This window comes from Ruditapes philippinarum, unplaced genomic scaffold (genome assembly GCF_026571515.1).
Source record: "Ruditapes philippinarum isolate M1 unplaced genomic scaffold, ASM2657151v2 ctg189_1_1_1_1, whole genome shotgun sequence".
NCBI lineage: Eukaryota > Metazoa > Mollusca > Bivalvia > Venerida > Veneridae > Ruditapes > Ruditapes philippinarum.
In genome coordinates this window covers 482,631-502,522 of record NW_026860350.1, presented here as the reverse complement: position 1 = coordinate 502,522, position 19,892 = coordinate 482,631, and the positions used below count along the sequence as shown (strand labels likewise).

The window sequence follows — 19,892 nt, the reverse complement described above, 5'->3', positions numbered from 1 at the left end:
ACTTCTTGTAAGATTCAAATCGACCAGCACGAGATTTTAAATAAAAAACTGGTTATGATATTTTGGTCACAGTTAGGACCATAGCAAGGTATGTGCAAACCCAATCCAAAATAATGTCGATATTAAGGGAGGTCAGTTGGCACTTGTTCGTCTTTTAGTCTTTTAACCTGTTTGCTGTTCGGGCTCAATTATTTCACATATGAAGAAAATTAAGTTTGCCTTAGCTGCTATGAAAGCTGTTGCCAAAATGATATGATTATTTTTCTACGTGTGTCTCTTAAACAGCCTGTCACCAAAGGTTTGAAAAATTATTGTAGAATGAAGGCACACAAAGATTTGCTCTATTTACATTTTTGTTATAGACAAAAAATACATAACATTATCAGATACATTTTATTAACGTAAGATAGAAATACAAGAATATCAATAATAGAAATATTGCAGCATGGTTTTCTCGTGTCTTTATTACGTTGTTGAGCAAATACACGTTCGCGATGTGTTAAAAGCAATCCAGTCACATATCGTTTATGATTGTTCTGTAGACGGCATTACTAGAGCTAAATTAATTAAACTCTTCTCTTAAACGGTAGTTATATTCCTCTGTTGTTGTTTTCTTTTTAATTTGATCGAAATATTTTAGTGTATACTTATATTATATATGTATGATCTACTTTAGAAATTTAAAAAACAGAATTAACAAAAGAAAACAAGCTTATATACATATTATTCAGCCAAAAGCTAAAACAAAGAACGAGAAACACACTAACACATATATCTATAATCGTTACATAGTTTTAAAACTTGCAAATGTTGTAAATCATGATGGGCAAATTAATTATAGAATTGAATGAAGGTTATTGAAAAACAAAATCATTTTATTTTTTGCAATTGAAAGATTGACATGAAATCACTGATTATGTATTTGCATCAAGTCGTTGTTTTATTTGTCATCGAAATGATTTTCTTCTTATTTCAATTGTCATTGATTTATCTGCAAAGAAAACAAAGAAGACGACTGATTGTTTTATTACACAGTAGCATAATTGATATTCACCAATACCGTAACTATAGTTTGAGTATCGTTAATTAATTACGTGTTTAAAATGTACACTATCATTAATGTTGTACAGATGTGTTTAGTTTCTAAGTCAGTCTAGTTGGAATACACAGGAAACAGTATTACAAATATGAGATAAATTTCACTTTTAATATCATTTCAAAAACAGATATTTGAATTTTAGGAAAATAATACGATAATAAATCATAATAATAATAATAATAAGCCAACCTTTGATTCTATTTCTTGCCATTGTAGCCATTCTTAGACAACTTAGAAATACGTTCTTTCAGCAGTTCCTTTAATAATTCTCTCTCGACAAGTCCCGCTATTTCTCCTTCTTCAGTCTCGCTTTCACCAGGTGTCGTAGAACCAACGGGTGCAGGTGTTGTCATTTCAGTCTGAGATTCGGAATCTAGACTGTCAGTGGTTGTCTCATCATTCATTGTTGCCTCTTCATCATTTTCCTCTACATTATTTGCCTCTTCACCACCAACAGCTTCCTGTCGCCCTTCCAACATGCATTCGTCTTAAAGAAAAAAACAAAAATAACAGAAACACATAAAATTTATAGCGGGGAACACAGTTGTATTAACTGTAAAGCTGAAGTTCTTCAGTAGCATTGAATATATTAGCATATTTAGGTTATTTAGACCCCAAAACAGGCAATAGGAACTTAAAGAAAACACATTTAAATTATTTAAATCTCAAGATGGATAAGAAAAAACATGAAATGCCAATTTAAAGGACATGAAATTTGTGTTGTATGTCAATATATAACCCAAACACACGGGCACGGTGCTCTCACGACAATCTAAACCGGTATGGTTGGGAAAACATAGAAATCGTACTAGAAACCCAGTTTTATTTTTACAAAAAAATCGGCTAAAATCTGTTAAACCGGCGTCCTGCGTTGTGTGTTATTAATATTGCAAACTTAACTATTTTTCAGGTAAACATTTATATCTAACTATGTTGAAATCATTTGTATTTGCTAAATATTGAATTTAAAGAGATATGATGCCTTATGAGCGTAACATTAACAAACCAGCAGGGCTGGAAACCTCAATTCTTATGGTCAGTAGGTATCACATTTAAATGAGAGTTAATATTCGATTAGGTAAAACAGTCAATTGCAATGATTGAAAGTCAAATGAATCACAATATAGTTTTTGACAAACAGTTGTTGAAGACTTATTCCTAATTAAGATCCTGATTTTGAATTGGTTAAATACTGATAATGAAGAACTTTCCTATTTATAATTTTTATATCCTTGTACCCGTGTAACACGCCAGTTTTAAAAGCAGTCTAGCATATAGTTCTATTTAAGTTCTATAGGTAAAACAGCATTAAGTAGGGTCAGTTGTTTTTGATTTTCTTTATAATAATTGTGAATAGGATGATTTAATAGATAGATATAAGTTTCCAGTACTTACATGCAGTTTGGGCTGCTAGCGCTAATGAACCGATGAAATCAACTGCGTCAGGCTCTTCCTCAAGGTCTCTTGCTGAAATAAAAAAGTTCGATATACTAAATGAGAAAAGTTTAATTTCAAGGGAAAGATATGGTTATTATATGTCTAGCCGCCATTTTTGAGTGTCCTGCTTATAATTCATGTACGATAAATAAATTTAAAAAAAAACAACACATGATCCGTTTACTTGTAACCACTACTAACGTGACAGAAAATAAAAGCAATTTGTGCAATGTTTTAACTTTGATTACGTCCACATTGGTTTAACAAAAGACCCTAATATATCAATAGCACCAGGTGCATGTACAAAGGTTTATTTACATTCAACCTTTGCGGTTCCCCTTTTATATATTACTGTTCGAAAAACAAAATATCTCTACCGAGAACTATAAAGACAAATCATACTTTCCAAATCTCAAATAAATAAAATCATAACTTGCCTTATAGGCAGACCTTATAGGTAGACAATGGTTTTAGCCTTTACTAAAGGCCGTTTTCTGCTATTCATAAACTGATTGTCACCCTATCATTTGTAGGTCAACATTCAGATGCAAATATCTTCAATTCTAAGTCATAGTTTGGGAAACAAACTTTATTTCACACTAAATGAAAGCAATCAATGGAACATAAATCAAGTTTGTTTTGTTTGTTTTTTCTGTTTTTTTTTCTTTTTTCTTCTTTCTGTTTCTTTCAGAAAAAGGAGCTTTAAGCTGAACTAAATTCTACTTCACACCGCTGACTGGTTATTGTTATCGGAAAACAATTCCGAAAATGCTTTCTTATTTGTGCTTTAACGGCCAATATAGGTTCATTGCTAACGCTGTACACAGCCGGTGCTAAACCAGCTTCCTTTCAAATAAAATTCAAAATTTTCTAACACAAAAAAAATCATTGTATATAAACTGTCTGTATGCTTCCGTCTCAAAAGGTCAAGGTCACAAAGCTTTAAGTACTGAGGTAAATTATAATAAAATGTACATACACCCAACGACAATTTGTTCATTATCATAAATACAAAAATTGAAGTAAAATTTATTTATTCTGATATTAAAGAAAAAGATTACCAATCTAAAATGGGTTTCAAGTTTTTTTTCTTCAAACACAGATTTTTTTCATGGTATGAAAGTAAAATTTTATAAGTGGCAGTAGCTACGAGTGAAATATGATAATATTCATATCACAAGATGAAAACAAATCCTGTATTAAAAGAAAAAAACTTGAATTTTCTTTTTATTATACACATTTTGGTCGAAAAAAATCATTAAACGGTTTCTCAATTGTCAAGTATAAATTTATACAAAGATGATGTAGATTTATGTCCAAATTTAAAGTTTCTGAACTACAAAAATGTTTCATTAGAATTTTTTCAATTCTGCACTTCAATAATTTTCCTGCCCAGAATGACACAATGTTTAAATACTTAAAACCACGTACATGTTTCAAGACTGGACCTATATACTTTTAACGCATTTGTAACAAAACGTTCCTGTTCAAATCGTGTATGACAAAGACATGTATGACAAAGACATACAACTCTGTAAAATAATTCACTAGCGAATCACAATATACCGTTCAATCATGGTTTCATGACAAACTGTTGAATCAGCCAATCATTAGTATGAACCAAAAGCTAAAACAATTAAATTATTATTCTTTTCGAAACTCACCGATTTTGCGTTTGACTTCTGGGGTCAATTCTGGATCAATATCCAAATCTTCTTGCCCAGCTTCTGGCAAAAATAGTATAAGACTATTGATTTAAAAAGATGTACGTGAATTTGATATACCGTATGCAACACAATTCCAGTTTAACTAAACAATAAATGTTCTTGAAGAGAATGAATTATAATATGGTTATGTTATAGAAAATACAATGTAAATCATTTTTAAATAAAACATTAACAGACGCCTACATTTGTTTAAAAGAGGATCAAAAGGTGGCAATGTCTGGCTAAGTCTAAATTTAACATGTCATCGAATGTCATGTACTTTACGGGTACTTTCTTGTTCCTTTCACGTATTTTGTAATTTATGACTTCTTAAATAGAACATACCATTTAAAACCATTCAAATGAGACAGCAAGAAGTAAACATTGCGACATAAAATAAAACCATTTTTCTACCTGTATTTCCATAAAACGTTGAAGCAAATAATTCTCCACATTCACCCTGAATCAAATCCTGAATCCTTTGTACAAAATCTAGAAATTAATGATATTTTATATATAGAATATCATTAAAACACTAAACTTTTCAAATACTGAACCATGACTTCAATAGTGGCACAGTTATACGGCTGTATTAATCAGGTTCCTCAAAATTAATCGATTTATTTATCAACGTGTCTTATTTATGCTGATAAACGTATTAAGTACAGAAAATCAAGATAGATCTGTGTATAATAGTTACTGTAATTCAGGTAATTCTTTTGTTAATAAAGAAATAATTCTTATTCGTTATATATTTTAGTTTGCTCTTAAAATAAACCAAAGATCAGTCTAATTATATATTTTGACGTACATTCAACGCCGCCTTCGTCATCAGAAATGTCTGGTTCCTGTCCTAGGTCTGATTCAAAATCTTCCTGTCCTTGGTCTGTTTCAAAATCTCCCGTAGTTTGGTCTGTTTCAAAATCTCCCGTAGCTTGGTCTGTTTCAAAATCTCCCATAGCTTGGTCTGTTTCTTCTTCTGGAAGCCTCTTCATAAGATCAGAATATTCGCTTTTTTCTTGAAGTTTATTTAACGCCCTCAAGAGTCTGTTAATTTATTTAAACAGATAAAGTCAGAACATAACCACCTTATTGAATACATTTATATGAAAAACTGTTTAGAACAATACACCTTTACTTGCATAGTATATAGTGTGCGAAATATATAAAGTTGATTAAACTGATTCGAGATAATAAAAGGCACCTACTCTATCAAAAATTATATATAACTTTATAACATTATCAAAATGCAAAAGAAGGCCTCACTCCTCCAGTAACGTGGCACACATTTGATGTAAAATTATAGACATGGTTATCTCGACCATGCATAGCTACATATAGATTTGGAAAAGATACTAATTTCTTCACTTGTAAGTATTTTTTTACTTTACTATGTGCTTTAGAAATGTTGCTAACAGGTTAAATACATGTAGTTTTAAATAAAATAATGAAGTCCTAAAGATTGTTTGTTTAAGGCTTGTCCATTTATTTGTACGAGCAATTATACAACACATTTAACTTTTATACCCACCTACTTATACGACCACATTTAACTTTGATACCCGCCTACTTATACGACCACATTTAACTTTGATACCCGCCTACTTATACGAACACATTTAACTTTTATACCCGCCTACTTATATGACCGCCTTTAACTTTTATATCCGCCTACTTATACGAACACATTTAACTTTTATATCCGCCTACTTATATGACCACATTTAACTTTTATACCCTCCTAATTTTACGACCACATCCACCTACCTACATGCAAAACAAATACAAGTTATCAATGTGAAACTTGACTTACAATTCTCGTCTAAGATAACTGGGATCACTAGCTCTACCTTGAACTATCACCATACACAAAGCCAAACACAACATAATCTTTACAGTAAGTGCCATATTTGATATGTTCAGAGATCTGCAAAAAAAGAGAAACAAAACTCGAATACATATAGATTAAGTAAGTACGGCTTAAGCGTCATATTTATCAATTTGTATTGCTATAGAAAGAATAATAAGAAGTATATTAAAGTTAATTTTGTGTAACCAGTGACGGTTGAGAAACTACTTTTCACGCCTCGACATTGTAAATATGGCCTGTGTAAACAGTCAATTGATATTCCAGACATGTGTTATAAGTGCGGTTAAGACTTCAAAATATAAAAATTAAGATCCGGTTCCTTTTGTGATAAAATCTCTATTTTGCATTGAAGGAATATAAATAGTCTCAAATTTATTTGAAAAATACGTTTAAGATAAATTTCAAACTTGATGCTGAAATGTAAACGTTTTTTTTTTAATGAAAGCATCGCGATAAGAAAAATTAGCATTATAATAGTGTCACTGGGTAACTATGGTGATACATGATTTATATACGTTATATGTAGATGTTTTCGTTGTATTTCAAAACTGTTGTATAAGTATAAAGTTATATTTTACGGAATGATTCAAACATAATTCGTATCAAAAGCGATTTAAAGATTAACAACAACCTCTCATCGTTTATATATACCACGCAAAATGCATGAATTATTATTTAAATTATTGTTTAGATTAATACATTGATCGAGTTATGATACATCAGGTAGTTTGTATTGTTTATTGGATAAAATCAACAAATTTGTCATCTGAGTTGAATCATTGAATTGAAATATCAGTATAAAAATATCTTTAAAAGCAGGAAAACTTGAGAATTACCGGAAATTTGTAATGTAGGGGCTAGATGGAATAAGTTTAAATATCTAATATGTTGTCCACAGGCATAAATTACAGTCAGGTAGCGCCTAGCAGGCTGTTAAAGAGCCGATTGGTTTTTAATTGTGTGTTCTTCTCCTCTTTCAAGTTTTACAAAAGTGACACGTTGCACAACACGAAAAAAAAACATGTCCCTCTGACGTCCCATACATGCTCAATCGAAGAGTTTGTATATGTGCAAGGTTTTGGGTATTGAGGCGGTCAATTTGCAAAATTTGTCCTGTGTTAGAATAAAATCTGGACCCACTTCACTTGCACAATTTATTGTTGTATATGTACGTCAAGAATTTCACGGCAATAATGTTCTGCTGCAAATGTAATGTTCATAGCAGTATAATGCAAACTATTTCTAATTAACTGCGTAGATACCCGAACAATTGATGCATTCTGAAAGCGGTTTCCTAACGAGGAAGCGGCGATCTGAAAACGATCCAGTCCAGTCTGAACAACAATATACCAATCTTGAACATAGATCTTAAACACATAGAATGGACACTATCATTTTAATGTGCAACATTTCATTCGATTTGGAAACAATATTTCATTCGTTGAAAGCATTTACGGTACGGACAACCATCTTCTGCAACAAACCAATCTCCTATGCCTCCAGTTAGGCGCCGCATTTTTAGATTTTGATTTATCATATTGAATGATAACACAAACGCCGAATAGCAATTTTTAGACAAAACACAGCATTTCAGACATGCCTTACTGTGCAAATCAATGATTCCCTTGCATGGCTATAACACACACGCTTTAACTTTCGTACATATCCGCTCACTATGACCAGCCTGCTATCGGAAGAAACAGTCATTAAACGATGGTCTTTGAGTAAATCTACTAGAAACAGAAATTAAGAAACTTATACATTTGAAATCCACAAATCGCGTATCTCCACTATTAAACGCTGAACAGGTACTATACAAATAAATGTATTTGCTAAACATAAAACAGTTTTTAGTTTGTTAAGGACATTTTTTTCACATTTCCATTGATTATTAATAACGCGGTATAACCACTAAGAAAATTCTAGATAATTGAAATAAGTATACTAAAAACAAACATAACGAAAATCCAGTAACCAATCTAAAGTCTTAAATGCATCAATTGAGAAACATTGGGTTACAGATGTCTACAACATTACAACACTTGAGAAACTTTGGGCTGACGTTTGCAACATTACATTACTTCAGAAACATTGGGCTGACGTTTGAAACATTACATTACTTCAGAAACATTGGGCTGACGTTTGCAACATTACATTACTTCAGAAACATTGGGCTGACGTTTGCAACATTACATTACTTCAGAAACATTGGGCTGACGTTTGCAACATTACATTACTTCAGAAACGTTGGGCTGATGTTTGCAACATTACATAACTAGAGAAACATTGGGCTGATGATGTCTTCACCATTACATCACTTGAGAAATATTGGGCTGACGATGTTTGCAACATTACATCACCAGAGAAACATTGGGCTGACGAAGTTGACAACATTTCATCACTTGAAAAACATTGGACTGACGACGTTTGAACCATTACATCACTTGAGAATCACTTGACTTACGATGTTTTCAACATAACATCACTTGAGAAGCATTGGGCTGACGATATTTGCAACCTTACATTACTTTCGAAACATTGGACTGAAAATGTTTGCAACATTACATCACTAGAGCATCATCGGGCTGACGATGTCTGCAACATTACATCACTTGAGGAACATTAGGCTGACGATATTTGCAACGTTACATCACTTGCAAAAACATTTGGCTGAAGATGTTTGAAACACAACATCACTTGAGAAACATTGGGCTGAAGATGTTTTCAACATTTCATCACTTGAGAAACATTGGGCTTACGATGTCTGCAACATTACATCATAGCGAAACATTGGACAAACGTTTGCAACATTACATCACTTGAGATTTATTGAGCTGACGTTTGCAGCATTACATCACTTGAGAAACATTGGGCTGACAATTTTTGCACAATTTCATCACTTGAGAAACATTGGGCTGACGTTCACAACATTAAATCACTAGGGAAACATTGGGTTGACGATGTTTGCAAATTTTATCACTTGAAAAACATTGGGCTGACGTTTGCAACATTAAATCACTTTAGAAACATTTGGCTGCAGTTGTTTGCAACATTACATCACTAGAGAAACATTGGGCTGACGATGTTTGCAACCTTTCATCACTTGAGAAACATTGGGCTGACGATATTTACAACATTATTTCACTAGAGAAACATTGGGTTGACGATATTTGCAACATAACATCTCTTGAGAAACATTGGGCTGTCGATGTTTGCAACATTTCATCAATTGAGAAACATTGGGTTGACGATTTTTGCAACATTATTTCACTTGAGAAACATTAGGTTGATATTTGCAACATTACATCACTTTAGAAACATTGGGCTGATGTTCGCAACATTACATCACTTGGGGAATATTGGGCTTGAGATGTCTGAAACATTACATCACCTGAGCAAGATTGGTCTGTGGATGTTTGCAACATTACATTACTAGAGAAACATTGGGCGTAAAACATAGAGCGGGTATTTAAATCTGCTTATTTTTGGCAAAGTTTGTCATTCTTAAACCTTAAAAAAAAGACACCCACGCCCATAATGCCGGCTCGCCACGGCGAGCCGGTATTATGTTAGGATTTTACTGAGAAACAACCTAAAACTTCGAATCCATCCAAAATTTAATCGAAGCTTGGCTTCCAGCTTTCTACAAAATTTATCTGTCAGGGCTGGAATCCAAAAGTATTTAGCCAATCAAATTTAATCTTACATAGCGTCAAAAAACCTTCAATTTTCACGCCATTTTTAAAAAGCAGCAAGTATTGCTTTGAGCGCAAAATGTTTGTTTTCATGAATTCTTTTCAATAAATCATATTTCTACTGACTTTTGATTTAGCGATTTCACCTGTTTTCTCTGTAGTAAGTTTTCGTTTGGTTAATTAACATAAGTGTACATCTGGTTCTGTGCATTTTTTTCTTTTTCTTTTTTTTCCGGTCATTTTATCCTTTCCGGTATTAAGTGTGTGGGGGGAATCTCGGGATCCGGGATCGTATTAGATATAGAGGAAAAACTAATAAACTATATTTGTGTTGATTATTGTCGTAATGAAAGGCCATTAAACGTTAAGTTTTTATTTTTTTATTGTATGTAAGAAACGTTAAATTAATTTAACTTAGGATATAGATATATTTAGAGCTATTTATTAACAAACTTAAAATGCGGAGATCACAATACTTATACTTATACGCCTAATTAATTGGAAAAATCAAAGACTATATTCTTGAATTGGTCAAATCCCGGAATCCCTATATGTTTTAAAACGATCTCAGCTTTTCTGAAAACTATATTCTTGACCTGGCCAATTCCTGGGATCGTTATATATTTTAATACGATCCCGGCTTATCTGAAAAACATCTTCTCAGACTGGTCAATTTCCGGGATCCCTATATTTTTTAATACGATCCCGGCTTTTCTGGCTGAATTGATTGACAACTTGTGTTTACTTTAGGACTTGTGTCTGTCACTCATTCCAACACTTAATAACATATTGCAACTTTGTATAAAGAGACATCTTTATGAATTCAAACTATCTAACATTTTTTTGGTCAAGGTCAACATGCCATATAGTAAATGTGCATAGACATAGGGACTTCATTCTATCTGTTTACATGCATCTTCATATATACTCATATTCCTCTTTGTTAAACTGAGAAAACTTGCTTCCATAACTTTATATGTCACTTTTATTTTGATGTTCGCTGAAGTCTCTTCAGCTAACAGAACTGTTTTTTTACATTTAAACACACCCCTGGAAAAAAAAGTACGAAGCGAGTCGCTACTAGCTTTTTTCAAAGCTAACCTTGTATATAATATCCGTTTAGGAGAACTAAAACGCGATGGACGAAGTGTTTTTTGTGTGTGTGTGCGTGTTTTTTGTTGTTAATTTTGTTGTTGTTGTTTTTATTTGGTTTTGTAGAGGGGGAGGGGTGTCTAATGCAGGACGAATGTTATAATTTACTGCACTGGATGATCTATATATAATGGCATTTACAAGAAAAAACAGTTTAAATACTTTAGTGATAAATATCAATGTTACGTGTAGTAAGTTTAATTACTTAGTGCTATCGCTTAAAATTGTCCACTAATTTTCAAAAAGGTTTTGAATTTTAAAACGTCTGGAATAGTGTCGATAATAAGAAAACGCTATGAGTATGGTCCCCGATGACTATTTTTCACGGTACTGTCATGTTTCTTGTATTTCATTGTCATTATATACCTAATATCTCATTCAATGCACAAGTACTGCAATAGTATTTGAAATTAATAACTACTAAAACGTGATCTAAACACTGTATCAGTACGTCTAGACATAAAACTACTGAATGCATGCCCCCAGATAAGCAAAAATATTTCAAGAAAATCAAACTAAGGTTTTATTAAAATTCAAGTAATAATCTATATGATTTGCGCGAATAATGAATGATTTCGCAGTATTTAGCAGCATATTTCTACTGCGTTACTAACGTAAAAGGGGATTTTTTTTCTTCATATTTTGACATTACTTTGGCAATTAACGTGGATTGTAGGTGCCGATTTCAATGCGTAAATTCCATTTTGTGTTCATTTTGCGCCGTTTAACTTTTAAATACATTTCAAAAAGGCAAATATAAGTTTTGTAATGTTTAATTAAATGTTTCTAGAAAATATTAAATTCTTATCACCTGAAGAAAGAAGTTTGATTAAAGTCATAAATAAATAATTAAGGTCATTTATAAACGTAAAATTTACAAAATCTCTGTTACTCATAGAAAATGTCCATTTGGCAGTATTTTGAGTCCTTTATCATATATCTAGCAATTTCATATAATAAATTGATACTTTCTTCTAATAAAAGTAAATAAAGAAATTAGACATGTTTTAATAGCCATCTTTATCTAAAAGACTTTCAAACATTTTATACTAGCATATTTTAGCTTTAATAATACTGATTCAAATTTACTAAGTAGTAGGAACGCATATATAAAGTATATAAGTTGATTATTTTTATTTTCGCCATTTGTTTGTGTGTTTGTTTTCCCAACAGTATTTCAGTCATATAGGTGGGTAGTTTCCTAACCATCGTTCCTGGAGAGTAACACCAGTACTAGACTACCTTCCTACATGCTAAACTACCAAAGCATCTCCCAAGGATCGAACCCACGCCAGAGAGGTAACTGGATTAGAAGTCATCGACTCTAACCCCTCAAACACGGAGGCCGTTATTTTCGCCATTTACATTTGGTTATAAAAAGTTGTTTTTTTTACAATTATTACATATTGATAAAACTTGATTTTTCTGCTTCTTTATCATCGCGCACTCATAAAACCGGGAATGTTTTCCCTGTACACTCTACACTATGATAACCGGTAATCAAGGTTGATATAAAACAACCTCCTGGTATATCTTCTGCAGCTCTAGCAGCACTTTGATTACTTTTTTTATTTCGCTTAGTAAGTCGACAGTAAAATTTGTTTGTAGAAGATATACGCACACGTTCATGCTATTTATAATACACTGTTTAAAAAATGAGAAAACATTAAATAATTAATTAATTATCTTGAACTGTGTTCTGTTAATTTGAGAAAAATTAAATGAAATCAATTTTGAAAAAGAATAAAATATAGAGAGTTACATACCAGCGATAGTGAGCCGCTTTTGTCGTCTGCACAATCTATCCGGGATACTTTCTGTTGCCGAATATATACGACCTGTAATTTATGTAATATTATACTCTATCTTTTTTATATTTTACCCTTCAATGAACAGATACTCCTACAGATCTAAAATGACAAAATGAACTTTAAGTGAAACAGACTTGTAAAAGACATACTCATTTGATTAATAACTGATCACAGTCTATTTTCATGTTTTGCTCTTTTTTCATTTATTTCATTAATGTTGTTTAATTGTTGTTGTCTTGTTGTTGTTGTTATTGTTGTTGTTTTCCGTGTTTGTTGCTTTGTCAAATTTGTTTCTGCGTGCGCTCTTTTATTTTGAATTCTTAAAATTGTTTAAAAGCATTTATGATAGTTTTGGGATGTAAATAGAAAAATATATACCCCAGATGTACATTTCACACGTTTATACGTTTATAATGACGAATCTAATACGAAGATTGCTTTAAAAAGTTCACACCTGCAAAATGCTATAAAACTTTGTAAAAGATTAGCATATGTAGCAATGATATTTTCTTGAAAGCTTAGAATAATATAGATTGTCAAACTTTTAAAATTGACATACAGATCAATCTTAATTGTTAAACCCTTTCTGATGGCACATTTCTTTAAATATTTAATTTAAAGTGACATTATGCCCACCCAAGTGTAAATGGTTATTGCAGAGGGAAAAGTCTAATTAACATTTGATTTTGCCATAAACGTATTAAATTTTAAATCTTAATACGTAAAATTAATCAATAATACACGAGACCCGCTAAAATTTCTAAAAATAGCGTTCAGAATGTATGGGTAGTGTTCAATTTATAAAAAGGGGCAATCTTATTGTATTTTTAGCATATTTGAGCCGCGTCACGACAAATCCAATATAATGGGTTTGCGACCGCAGTCTGATCAGGATCCATGCTGTTCGCTATCAGTTTCTTTACTTGTTATAGTGTCTGTAAGCGAACAGCACGGATCCTGATCAGACTGCGCGGATCCATGCTGGTCGCAACCCATTATGCTGGTTTTGTCGTGACGCGGCTCATTTTTCATTACAAATAACTGGTCAATCGCCATTATAAAAGTCAATCTTTTAAAAGATATTATTAATTCAGCTCAACTTGACGGTAAGAAATGAGCATAATGCCACTTTAAAGAACGTTAAGAGAGAGTTATACCTACATTTGTTATTATCTCTTTAGATTTATATAATATAATATGATATACCCGGATATAGCTTATGTTTGTTTGCGCTGTCGAGCTAACATGCTTACGTAGCGTGTTGTTCATGGACATATATCACATTTACCATACAAATAAGATATTATAAAAAAACATCTCCTTTTAGCTGGTTCGTTTCACACATTTTGCACATTCATTTTACCTGCAATACCCAGACTGAAAAAAAGGTACGGTGTTCATTCTGTTGGGTCCGGTTCTTATGTATCATAATAATAACTTAAACGCATACTATAACCTCAGCTGCAGTCGCATTATTGCACAATAAACGTATTTCTTTCATTCAAAATATATACTTTTTTTATCTTATGTAACGAAATAAAGTTATTTTAAAATATTTTACTTCTAAATGGATACATTATCAATAATGTGAAATAAGTCAATACGTTAGGTATACGTCATTTTACTTGAATTTCGGTGATATGGTGTATTTCTAGCTTTACCGGGGAAGGATAGTACACATGGAGTAAAATTTAAAATATCGACGATTTTCTGGAATGAAAGTTATTCCAAGGACAATAGGAGTAGCTGCGCAGTCGATGATATTACCTGGACTTTCTCTTTGTGTAAGGGAGGGGCTGTAATGATACGACATTGGCAAAAGGATGTCAGCCGTTAAGTTTGTTTTTCGCGTTTTTGTGGTGTTTTTTTATCTATTTTATTATTTGTTTTTTTTTTCATTTATTCATCTTTCTTATTTAGTTAAAATGTTTACAAAACGTAAATTTTGATCTGATCAATTGAAAATACACTGTTATAACGTAGATACAAGAAAGTAATGTTAGATTGGCCTTATATGTAAGATCTAGAATTTGTTGATGCGTGCAAGGTTTATTATTAACCACCCCGATCAGATTTACGCCTACTTAAATCTCGCATACAGCAACCTTAGCGTATGACAAACAGCGGTTTTTAAAGTGTGACACAAGTATCAATTTCATTTTTTTTTAATGTGTCCTTGGATTATAAAAAAGCATCATACACAGAACAAACGTTATATTATAATCGTGCTTGCATTATAAAGTTTGATAAGTTTGGTAAGTTTATTGTCAATATTCCCATGAGGATATACAATGCATTATATATGGCAAGACAGTACATAAAAACAATTTAAACAGCGGAGAAGGTTTACAAATAATTAAATGTCTTCCTAATTTGTATATGACATCAGATATTCTTACCTATAAATTTAATTTTACAATGAGAATTTTTTTCAGATATTTTTGAACAAAATATCTACGGCTCTTTCAATCGAAATCATATCATGTTGTACCGCATATAATGTTAATTTCGAGGAAAATGTAACATATACCCATGTGAAATTTCACATCGAACAAAATGAAAACCGAAAAGCCTATTCTATAAGCACATTTAGGCTTAATCATAAATGCATCTGATAATGACATGCAATATATAGCATAACAACTCAACCCATTACGAGAAAAAATATCTACTATGAGTACTCGCAACTGCCCCTAAACTGTATACTTAACTCTCTCAAAGATATTTCATCAAAAATAAGTGAGGGATTCTTGTCAATAATAATATCTTGATCTTGTCGAAACGAAACACAAGATCAACATATTGCTTTTACAATTACACCGAAATAAAAGTTTATTTACAAAGCATGCTTAAATTTTATATAAATGGAACACACATTATTATAAAAACATGCTTGCATAATATATAAATAGAGCAAAATCATATTAAATAAATGGTATAAACATTATGCAAAGAAAAGAAGAAGGTCCATTCTAATTAAATTCACCTCCTAATTTACGCTACACCAACAGGAAGTCACCTTATACCTTTCAAACAGCCAATCATCGACTAGCTTCAACAACTTTGAAAGCGACGCTGTTTCTAATTTTAATCGCTGGAAAAGCAATACTGAGTAGGTAACTTTTACAATATGGCATTGTCCGTATAGCCGGCATGTAAACTGGAAAAACAATCTTACCCCCCAAAAAACTGAGTCTATTATTTCTAGTTTATTTGTCTCAAATTGTTTTCAAACATTTTTTTTTAACAAAATGCAACATTATTTTTTACTTCCACGGACAGCGATATTTTAATACAGTAATCAAGGGACAGTTTGATTGCATGGCAAAAAATAGCTTTCTCTATAATTCCGAATCACAACGAAGGCGAAAAACATACAGTGGCTGTAAGAAATATCTTAGTATATGTTAATTTTACCCAGATTTTAACCTTTTCCCTCATATAGACGTGTTTTGACGGCTTTTCGTCACCCCTTTTTTCAGGCCTCAAACAGTGAAAAAAACCCTATTAAGGCCCCAAACACTCGTCGTTTTTCGGCGCCGCCCCTATCAAAATGTTACATCAGGGGGTTGCCAGAAGGGGGATATGCCCCCTTCTGTTGGGGGGGGGGGGTTGAAGGGGCGGTACGTAGTCCCCCTCATCGCCAAGAAAATTTTGGACATGTGACAGGCTAAAATGGCATCGGGTCGATCTTAGGGTAGCTAGTAACCGCTGAAAAACTTTTTTACTCTATCTCAATTCATCGAGAAGTTAAGTTGCAGCACTTTGAAATCAGTTTTGATGGGAAAAAATAACAATGCAAAATAGTGATTTTTTTGCAATTTTGAGATGTCCCCCCGTTGCCATGGTAACAGGAAATTTACGATTGAGCATGCTTTTAAAGAGGCTATGGTCTAGTCAACATTTGTGACTAGTTTTCATCAGTATTGAAGCATTTTTCATAGTTTCATAGCAGTTTGAACTTGTTTCAGGAGGCTTTTTTCAATGAAAACGGCCAACTTTTTCCCCAATTTTGCTCATGGGGAAAAAGGGTTTTAAACGCCCTTGTATTATAAAAGGAACAAAAAATTAATTCAAAATGAGGTTATGTTAATTAAATCCCAACTTCTTTTCCCTTTAAGAACCAGGTTGGTTTTTAAATAAAAAAATTTAAACACACTTTAATACTACAATTTTCTTGCTTTAAAAGTTTTAAAAAATTGGTCAAAATTTTTTGGGGTTTGGATCGGAAATAATTTCCCCCCGGAAGCTTGCCGTTTAAACCCCCCAAATTGGGCGGGTTCCCCAGGGAGGTTTATTCCGTTTCCGAAACCCCAGAAAAATATGTCAGTTTTTTTTTTTTTTAACTCTTTTTTTCTTAATAAAAACATTTTCAATAAAAATTTAGTCTTATAAACTATTTTCTTTTTTTAACAGGGTAAAAAAATTGACTTCATTCAAAGGGGGTTTAAAATTACACCCCGCCTCAGTTTTCCATTGTTGATCACGAATTTAAATCCGGTACACCTGTGCAGATAAAATTTTCCAGCAGGGGAAAAAACTTTTTGGGAAACCCCAAAATCTGAATACCAAAAAAATAGGAGAATAAAATTTTAAAATATAAATTGCGTGCTATAAAAAACGAAAACAAATTTTGTTATTAAAAAAAAAGGGTTTGCATTATTTTAAGGGAACAAACTTTATTTTAAAAACATGTTTCCTAATATAAAAATTTGAGCAAACTTTAAAGGTAAATTTAAAGGGTTTGGGTTAATAAATTTTTAAAAACCCAAACCCCAAAGCTTTGCCTTGAATTAAATTTTTAACTTTACTTTTACCCCAAAACAAAAGTTTGCGTGAAATATAATTTAAGCAAAAAAACATTTACACAAAAACTAAGTTTGTGTTGAATTTTTTAAATTAAGCTTTAACATTACACCAAAACTAAGCTTGCGTTGAATATAAATTAAGCATACATTACACCAAAACTAAGCTTGCGTTGAATATAAATTAAGCATACAATACACCACAACTAAGCTTGCGTTGAATATAAATTAAGCATACATTACACCAAAACTAAGCTTGCGTTGAATATAAATTAAGCATACATTCTTGTGTAACATATAAATGGAACAAACAAACATTCTATAGCAATCATGCTGGCATTTTATATAAATGGAAGAAAGATAATTTAAAAACCTAGTTTGCATTATACATTAATGGAACTTACATAACATTAGATCAAGCCTGCGCCATGATTATTGATATCTAAAATAATATTGATAAAAATATGCAGCCTTACCGACACTCAAACTCGGAACCCTCGGTGTCCAAAGACTGACCTATTCTGCCGCTTTCACACAATCTCTTCTAAATAGTAACCAGGTATGAACCGTGACATACTCCCCCGCTATATTGATTTTTTAGGGTTACACAACAATGTGAATTAAACTTTGAGCTGTAAGCAGTTACAGTCACCCTTTGGGGCGAAAAATTTGAAAACAGAGGTAAAATTTGTGCAAGCTAAAGGGGTTTTAAACCAAATAAGCTATTTTTTTCCGGGCTAAAACTTTTTTTCTCCCCTAAATATAAAAAATTTCTGACCCGTGAGGGCGGGGTTAAAAAATCTTAAACCCTTTTACCCCCCAAAGGAAAATTGGTTCCACTTTAGAAATTTTTTTATCATCTCCAAAAAACCCCTTTCAGAAAAAGAGTAAATTTACAACATTAACTTTCAAATTAGCAAAAATTGGTTTGAACAAATAACTTAAAGTTTTTGCAAACTTTCAAACCCATATATCAAAAAGTTGTCAAATTTTCTCATTTCAACACCGTAATGCAAAACCAAAGAGATGTAAGCCTTAAAATTTGGGGAATTTAAGGGTTTGTGTTGTATTTAAAAATAAAGTTTCAACTCATTTCATTAATCAGAAAATGTGGGGGGGTATTGAACTTGTAAGAAATCATTATGAAAGAAATCTTTTATACATTAAAATTTTTGGCAAGATTAGTTTAAAAAAATTTTTTTAAAACCCCCTTTTGGGAAACCCAAAAATGATGTATTATATTGTGGAACTTTAATTTTTGGGGGAGAAACTCTCCCGCATACAATGTTTTTAAAATATTAAATTTTTTCCCCCTTTATTAAAAAAATAAATATTAAATATTTTTTTCAAGGGGGTTTTTCCCTGTAATTTTTTTGGAGTTTTTTAATAGTCGATTGGCAAAAAAATGTTTTATAGAAAATTATAAAAAAAAAATGACTAAAAAAAAGATCCCGACGATTATTTTCCCGATATACCTATAGCTCGGCCTTTTAGATAAGTCTTTTAACATTATGTTTTAATCCCAAATTGATCTTTGAAAAAGCAGGGTTTTTACCAGTTAAGGGCAAAATTATGTGAGACACAATTTTTTGGTAATTTCACTTTTTGTAAATCAAAATGGGGCATCTGTTATAGATTATTTGTTGACAAAAGAATGTAATTTTTAAAAATATCTGTAATTTTGAAAATTTGTAGCATAAATGAATGGAGTGATCATGCACCCATTATATTTTCTTTATCATGCCAAAAGCATTTAAACGTATCTCGTGAAGAAGACAAAATTTACGGATTAAAATGGGGAATGCCGAGTGTAGAGATGAGTTTTTTCGCTCAGGTATAATCTCCAGGTTACCTGATTTAAATCGATTAACAAATAGTATTGATATTAAGCAAAGGTCGGTCAATAAATGATACAGTTATTAGTTTTTACAAGCATTGTTAGAGAAGTAGCCGATCTATATTTTTTCGAAACTTATCAATTGTAACAAAAATGTAACTTTTTGTGATTACGCCCTTGGGGAAAAATAATGATTTGGTTTGAATATTGAATGTCAAATGCAAGAAAAACTTGTTTATTTCAGATTCTTTGCGAGTATTTAATAGTTAGTTAAATCTCGCCAAAAATAGGGGAATATTTTTTGTTCATGTAAAAAAGAATATGAAGGCTATTGTCCGCAGAAAGAAAAAAAATTTTGAAATAAAAAAAAAATGAAGGAGCTTTGAAGAGTTAAATGTTGTAATCCCCAAAAAGTTTTGGAAGTATTTTAAAAATAAAAAACAAAATGTTAAAGGAGAAAATAATATTTCTTTAGAATGA

The 19,892-nt window shown here is 31.8% G+C and overlaps 1 protein-coding gene across 1 annotated transcript; it reads right to left on the bottom strand.

The window, feature by feature from the left end:
- Positions 1 to 379: 379 nt before the first annotated feature.
- On the bottom strand, positions 380 to 12,879 carry LOC132759744 (uncharacterized). Its single transcript, XM_060751571.1, has 8 exons — positions 12,726 to 12,879; positions 6,056 to 6,169; positions 5,054 to 5,289; positions 4,657 to 4,734; positions 4,201 to 4,263; positions 2,495 to 2,566; positions 1,289 to 1,586; positions 380 to 991 (listed from the first exon to the last, which is right to left on the bottom strand). The coding sequence occupies exons 2-7, from the start codon at positions 6,148 to 6,150 to the stop codon at positions 1,297 to 1,299; spliced, it is 834 nt and encodes a 277-aa protein (XP_060607554.1). The 5' UTR covers positions 6,151 to 6,169; positions 12,726 to 12,879; the 3' UTR covers positions 380 to 991; positions 1,289 to 1,296.
- Positions 12,880 to 19,892: the final 7,013 nt, after the last annotated feature.